The sequence below is a fragment of the Propithecus coquereli genome, unplaced genomic scaffold (genome assembly GCF_000956105.1).
Source record: "Propithecus coquereli isolate 6110/MARCELLA unplaced genomic scaffold, Pcoq_1.0 Scaffold28, whole genome shotgun sequence".
Lineage (NCBI taxonomy): Eukaryota > Metazoa > Chordata > Mammalia > Primates > Indriidae > Propithecus > Propithecus coquereli.
The window spans coordinates 12134419-12141647 of NW_012148396.1; the positions used below are offsets into that span (position 1 = coordinate 12134419).

At 62.4% G+C, this 7229-nt stretch overlaps 1 protein-coding gene across 1 annotated transcript; it reads right to left on the reverse strand.

Moving 5' to 3' along the window:
- Position 1: 1 nt before the first annotated feature.
- On the reverse strand, positions 2 to 7015 carry EPPK1 (epiplakin 1; the record flags this gene model as incomplete). Its single annotated transcript, XM_012647955.1, has 1 exon — positions 2 to 7015. A coding segment is annotated over exon 1 (7014 nt), but the record flags the coding sequence as incomplete, so codon positions are not given.
- Positions 7016 to 7229: the final 214 nt, after the last annotated feature.

Below are 7229 nucleotides of genomic sequence, written 5' to 3' on the forward strand. Positions count from 1 at the left end.
TGAGGTCCCTCTGCATGGCCTGGAAGAGGGAGATCTGCTCCCCGGTGTAGGGGTCGGTGTAGCCGGTGACGGCGCGCTCGGCCGACAGCAGCTTCTCCCGGATCTCCCCGCCCACCAGGCCCGCGGCCACCGCCTCCTCCACGGACAGCTTCTGGTTGCGCACCGGGTCGATGACGAAGCCGGTGGCCGCCTGCGCCTCCAGCAGCACCAGGGCCGTGCCGGGCCGCAGCACGCCCTTCCACATGGCCTGGTAGATGCTCATCTTCTCCTGGCGGCCGGGCTCGTCCTTGGCGGGCACCAGGACGCCCGCGATGCAGCTGGTGCCCTCCAGGTAGCGCTTCACTCGCTCATCTGCGGTCACCTGCTGTGGTGTGCATGTTCCTGTCTCTAGTTCCCGTAGGGTCTCTGTGGTGATGATGTCTGCGCTTACCAGCTCAGATGCTGTGATATTTCTTTTTATCCCTCGGAACCACAGTTGCTCCCTGCTGGTTTCATGCTCTTTGATGATGTCTAATATCACATGTACTACCTTCTGTAGTGGTCGTGCTGTTTCCCTTTTGTACATTCTCACCAGCTCAAGCTTTCTTTCCTCCGTCACATATTCTGAGTTCAGGAGGTCCCAGACTGTTCTCTTCTGGCCTCGGTACCTCCCCACTGTTACTTCTACCTGCTCTGCCTCAAGAGCCTTTCTGGTGGCCTCATCAATGTACTCAGGCTGCTGTGTGTCCCTGACCACGGGGAACAGAGCCCAGCCTGTGTGCTCCTGCCTCTGGCACCTCTCCTGGAGCATCTGGTAGGTGACCTTCTCCTGTGTGTTGGGGTCCACAAACCTTTTCTTCATGTGTTTCTGATCAGCGATGAGTGCATAAGTGTCCTCGTGCAGACAGCCACGTCTGTAGGCTGTCTGTAGTGGGAGCCGGTGGTGTTGCTGTGGGTCGATGATGCCGCCCGTGGCCACCTGCACCTCCAGCAATCTCAAGGCTTCTGCCGTTGTGACAAGCTTCCTTTGCATGGCCTGGAACAATGGGATTGTGTCTCCTGAGTCAGGGTCCTCGTAGCCTGTGGCAGCCTTCTCGGCGTTTAAGAGCCTTTCCTGCAGCTCCTCGCCCACTAGGCCCACAGCCACGGCCTCATCTACGGACAGCTTCTGGTGAGTGTGGGGATCCAGCAGGAACCCGGTGGCAGCCTGTGCCTCCAGCAGCTGGGCTGCGAACACTGTGGGGATGAGCTCTTTCCTGCTGGCCTCGTGGAAGGTCATGACCTCCTGGGTGGCGGGCACAGTCACCCCAGCGATGCAGCCACTGCCTTCCAGATAGATCCTCACATGCTCCAGCTGCTTGAGGTCCTGCTCACCCCTGTTACCCTGGCGAAGTGTATCCAGGGTCGTTTTATCCACAACCCCAGCGTGGAACAACTCTGCAGCTGTCGTGTCCCCCCTGATGGCTGCCACCTTGATGGCTTGGTTCTGCTCTTCTGCCTCTTCGATGGCCGTGGTGATGACTGCTGACAATTCCTCCAGGCCCCTGTCCCGAGCTCCATAGTCCTGCACGAGCTCACGCTTCCTGTCATCTGTGAAGTATGCTGAGGATAGCAGGTCCCAGAGAGACACTGTCTGGTTGGCAAACCGGCCCACGCGCATTTTCAGAGTCCTAGATTGGAGAACTTGCCTTGTGGTCTCATCAATGTACGTGTAGGTTTCTCCTTTCTTTACAATTTGTAGCAGGTACAGGCCTGTCTCAGGGTCACACACACAGCGCTCCAGCAGTTGCAGGTATGTGAGGTTCTCGTGCGTGTTGGGGTCGAAGAAGCCCTTGGTGTCATCGCTTGGGTCCTCCAGCACACGGTTCATTTCCTCGTCAAAGTAGCCGCGCTGATAAGCCACGTCCACGGGCAGGCGGTGGCTGTGCACGGGGTCGATGATGCCACCCGTGGCGATCTGGGCCTCCAGCAGGCGGATGCCGTGGTCACGCACGATGAGGTCCTTCTGCATGGCTTGGAAGAGGGAGATTTGCTCCCCGGTGTAGGGGTCAGTGTAGCCGGTGACGGCACGCTCGGCTGACAGAAGCTTCATGTAGGTTTCTCTGCCAAACATCCCTGCTTCGAATGCCTGCTCCACAGTCAGCTTCTGGTTCTTCACAGGGTCAATGATAAAGCCCGTGGCCGCTTGTGCCTCCAGCAGCACCAGGGCTGTGCCGGGCCGCAGGATGCACCTTCTCAGTGCCTCCGGGATGCTCAGCCTCTCCTTGGTGCCCTGGATGAGGACCCCGGCAATGAAGTTGCCTCCCTCCAGGGACCGCCGCACGCTGTCCGTCTGCATGACCTCCTGCACGGTCCTCTTCCCCTGCTGCAGCTCATCCAGTGTCTTCTTGGAGATCAGCTGAGACCTGAACAAGTCCCGGGCTGATACCTGCTTCCGGAGCCCTGTGAAGGTGGCCTGTGGGGGCTGCCCCTCTGCAGCCTCCACCAGGGCAGTAACCGCACTGACCACCTGCCGTAGCGCTGCAGCCCTCCCAGACCGGCAGAGTGCTGCCAGCTCCCGTCGCTTGTCAGGGCCAATGTACTCGGAGCACAGCAGGTCCCAGAGCGACACGCTGCAGCCTTGAAACCTCCCCATGCTAACGGGCACTTTCATGGCCCTCAAGGCTACAGCGGTGTGGTCATCCACCTCTAGTGCTCTGTCCTGGGGGAGCGGTAGCAGCCACAGGCCGGTCTCGGCATCCAGCAGGCAGCGTTCCTTGAGCTGCTGGTATGTTACCTTGTCCCTCGTATTGGGGTCGAAGAAGAACTTGTTGTCTGCATCTGTCGTGGTCAGCGCCTGGCCCGTCTGCTCGTCCAGGAGGCCGAGCCTGCAGGCCACTGCCTGGGGTAGGTGCACCCCGTGGACAGGGTCCACCACACCCCCCGTGGCCAGCTGTGCCTGCAGGAGGGGAAAGCCCTCACTCTGGGGCACAAGCCCCTTCTCCATGGCCTGCCACAGCGAGAGGGAGCCCCCCGAGTAGGGGTCTGTGTACCCAGCTGCAGCCCTTTCGGCCTGCCGGAGCGGCTCACTCAGCTCCCTGCCCACCAGGCCGGCCTTCACTGCATCATCCACTGACAATCTCTGGTTGGTCAGAGGGTCAACAAGGGATCCAGATGCTACCTGGGCCTCCAGCAGCCTCTGACCCAGGCCTGCAGGCAGGACGCCATCCTTCACAGCCTGAGCAATGCTGACCTTGGCCCCAGAGGGCTGCAGCGACATGCCAGCCACGCAGCCTGTGCCCCACAAGCAGGCCTTCACCGCTGGCTGCTCAGCCACCTCAGTGGGCAACAGCGTGCCTCGAGCCAGCGCTTCAAGGGTCTCCTGGGTGATGATGCCAGCATCCAGTAACCAGACAGCGGGGACCTCACCCCGCGGGCCAGGCACCGTGACACGGGCCTGGGCCAGGAGCTTGGCTCCCTGCACCCACTTCTGCACGGCTGCCTGCAACTGTGGCACGGTGGTCTTCCCCTCCCGGATGTCCTCCAGGAAGCCCCTCCGCTGCTCCTCAGTGAAGTGGCAGGAGCCAAGCAGGTCCCAGAGGGACATGCCATCCTCCGTCCCCGGTGTGGCCTGCAGGGTCTCCTGGACCTGCTCGTCAGTGGGGATGGTGGGAGCACTTTCTGGCAAGGGCAGGAGGTGAAGGCCAGAGGCTTTGTCCTGGGCACACTGCTTCAGGATCTGGGCATAGCTGGTGTGTCCCTGGCTGTCTGGTGTGGGGAAAGTCTCAGAAGCACTGGACACAGCCGTCTCCATTTCCCGGTCAATGTAGCCACGCTGGATGGCCACCGGCATGGGGAGGTGTAGGTGGCCTTCAGGGTCAATGACCCCTCCTGTGGCCACCTGGGCCTCTAGGAGGCGGGCAGCTTGCTCCAAAGGGACAAGGCCCTTCCTCATGGCCTGGAACAGGGACACCCGCTTCCCAGAGAAGGGGTCTCTGAAGCCAGTGACGGCACCCTCGGCCCTCCTCAGCCTGCCACACAGCTCTGGCCCCACCACGCCCCTACGCACAGCCTCATCCACTGAGAGGGTCTCCAGACTGCAAGGGTCCACGATGGTGCCAGTGGCCGCCTGAGCCTCCAGCAGAGCCAGGGCCACACTAGGTCGCAGCAGCTTCTGCTTCATGGCCTGGTAGAGGCTGAGCCGCTGGTTGGAAGGCTGCAGCAGCACACCACCCACAGCACCGGAGCCGCGCAGGAACCTGCGGATGTTGTCCATGCGGAGGAGGGCCTCAGGACTGATTGTCTGCGCCAGCACTTGGTCCAGGAGTTGCTGGTCGATGATGTGGGCCTCCAGGAGCTGGTAGGCGCTGACACGGCCCTGCAGTGCAGGCAGCATGATGTCTGCCCGCCTCCGCGATGCTGCCTCCAGCAGCCGCTTGACGTGCTCCTGCGTGACTTTGCGCAGCCGGTACTGCTGCAGCAGCTGCTTCCTCTGGTCCTCACTGAAGTATTCCGAGTTGATCAGCTCCCACGCGGAGACCCTCTGCCCTTGGAACCGTCCATACTTCACAGACAGCAGCAACTTCTGGAAGGTCTGCCGGGTGGCCCCGTCCACCAGCTGGGGCTGTGCGCTGCGGAGCGGCAGCAGGTACAGGCCTGTCTTGGGGTCGCGCACACAGCGCTCCAGCAGCTGCAGGTATGTGAGGTTCTCGTGCGTGTTGGGGTCGAAGAAGCCCTTGGTGTCGTCAGAAGGGTCTAACAGGATCGAATTCAGGGTCTGGTCGAAGTAGCCGCGCTGGTAGGCCACGTCCACGGGCAGGCGGTGGCTGTGTACGGGGTCGATGACCCCACCTGTGGCGATCTGGGCCTCCAGCAGGCGGATGCCGTGGTCGCGGACGATGAGGTCCCTCTGCATGGCCTGGAAGAGGGAGATCTGCTCCCCGGTGTAGGGGTCGGTGTAGCCGGTGACGGCGCGCTCGGCCGACAGCAGCTTCATGTACACATCGGGCCCGATGACACCAGCCCTCAGCGCCTCCTCAACAGAGTGTCTCTTGTTTTCTTTGGGGTCGATGATGAAGCCAGTGGCAGCTTGTGCCTCAAGGAGGATAAGGGCGGTGCCAGGCCTGAGGAGCCCCTTACCGCGGGCCTCGTAGATGCTGAGCCGCTCCTGGGAGCCAGGCAGCAGCAGGCCAGCAATGCAGCCCGTTCCCTGCAGGTACCTCTGCACTGAGTCCAGGCTGCCCACATCCTGGGCTGTGGTCTGTCCTCGTTCCAGCTGCTCAAACAGGTCCTGGCCGATGATCTTGGCTCTCAGCAGCTCCCCTGGTGTTACGGTGTCCCTCAACCCAGCAAAGGTGACCCTGGCATTGGCTGCAGCCTGCTCAATGATAATTTTCAACTCAGCAGCCAGCTCTTCCACCGACAGGGTCCCTTCCTGGTGCCGCTGGGCCAGTGTCACCCTCTGCTTCATGGGGACTGCCTCGGAGAAGAGCAGCTCCCAGAGAGACACGGGCTGACCCTGGAACCTCCCCATGGAGATGGTGGTCACAGCCGCACTCAAAGCCTGCCGAGTGCAGTGCTCAATGAACGGGGGTCCCTGGGGCTTCTCTCCACAGGGTCCCCCTGGGAGGGGCAAGAAGGCGAGGCCCGTCTCGGGGTCAGTGACACAACGGGCCAGCAGCTGCTCATAATGTAGTCTCCTGTGTGTGCTGGGGTCTGTGAATTCAGCTGCCTTCAAGAGCAACTGTTGAGTGGCCTCGTCCAGGCAGCCAGAGCGCAGGGCAGCCTCCAGGGGCAGCCGGAGCCTGCGGGCCGGACAGACTAGCCCGCCTGTGGCCAGCTGCGCATCCAGGAGCCGTAGCGCCAGTGGCCTGTCCACGAGCTCCTTCTTCATGGCCTGGAAGAGGGGGATTCGGGTGCTGCTGAAGGGGTCGTGGTACCCTGTCACAGCCTGCTCTGCCAACAGGAGCGGCTCGTGCAGCTCTGGGCCGACCAAACCCACCCTGACCGCCTCTTCCACCCATAGCCGCTGGCCTGTGGCTGGGTCCACCAGGGTGTGGGTGGCGGCTTGAGCCTCCAGAAGTGGGAGTGCGATGCCCATTGGAATCAGGTGCTCAGCGGTGGCCTGGAAAAAGCTCTTCTTGAGGCCTTCGGGCAACAGGACGACCCCTGCCACACTGCCAGTACCCTCCAGGTAGCGCTGCACTTCGGCGTGCCTGCTCACGTCTGCCACAGCCAGCCTGCCCTCCCGAAGGCACTGGACGGTCTGCTCGTCCAGGATGCCAGCCTCCAGCAGCTCAGTTGCACTCACCGCCCCGCCCAGAGAGCGGAAGGTGACCTTGACAGGCAGCAGGGCCAGCCCCAAGCCAGGGGCCCGTACGCACCTCTCCAGCAGCTCACGGTACATCAGCCGCTCCAGTGTGTTGGGGTCAAGGAAGCCTGGGACCCCCATGCTGGGCTCGAGCTCCAACAGGCTGTTCCAAGTCTCCTGATCCAGGAGGCCCTGCTGGCAGGCTGGTTCTGGGGCCACTCGAATACCCCGGGTGGGGTCTACCAGGCCCCCCGTGGCCAGCTGGGCCTCCAGCCAGCTCCACCCCAGAGCCCTGTCCACAACCTCCTTCCCGATGGCCTGAAAGAGTGACAGCTTCTCACCCCCATAGGGGTCTGAGTAGCCAGTGACCGCGCCCTCAGCGGCCAGCAGCTTCTCCTTTAGCTCCAACCCCACCAGGCCCTGACGCAGTGCCTCTGACACAGGGAGCAGCTGGCCCCGGGCAGGGTCCACAAGGCCCCCAGTGGCTGCCTGGGCCTCCAGCAGAGCCAGCCCAAGGCTGTCAGGCAGGAGGCCCTGTCTCATGGCAGTGTAGAAGCTCTCGGCCTGGCCTGAGGCCTCCACGTACACCCCAGCTATGCTTTTGGCCTGGGAGGACGGCGCTGCCTCGGCCTGGGGCCCAGAGGGGCTGCTGGCTCCTGGTATGGCTATCATGGTTTGGGTGATGCTGGCTTGCTCCGTGCTGTCAGTGACCAGGACGTCAAGAGGAGGAGAGGTGTGGCCACTCATCACACACAGCTGGTTGTGCAGAACTTGCTGGAGGTCCACTTGTGTCCTGTGGGGGACAAAAAGGCTCAGCCAGGGACTCTGAGTGCCCTGGGTGGGTGTGAGCGGAAGACACTATCCCAGACACAACCCCAGACCATCCTGAGCTGGACGAGTCCAGACACCCAGGCCAGAGCGTTCCTTGAGAAGCCAGATCTGCTCCTGCAAGTGGAATGCC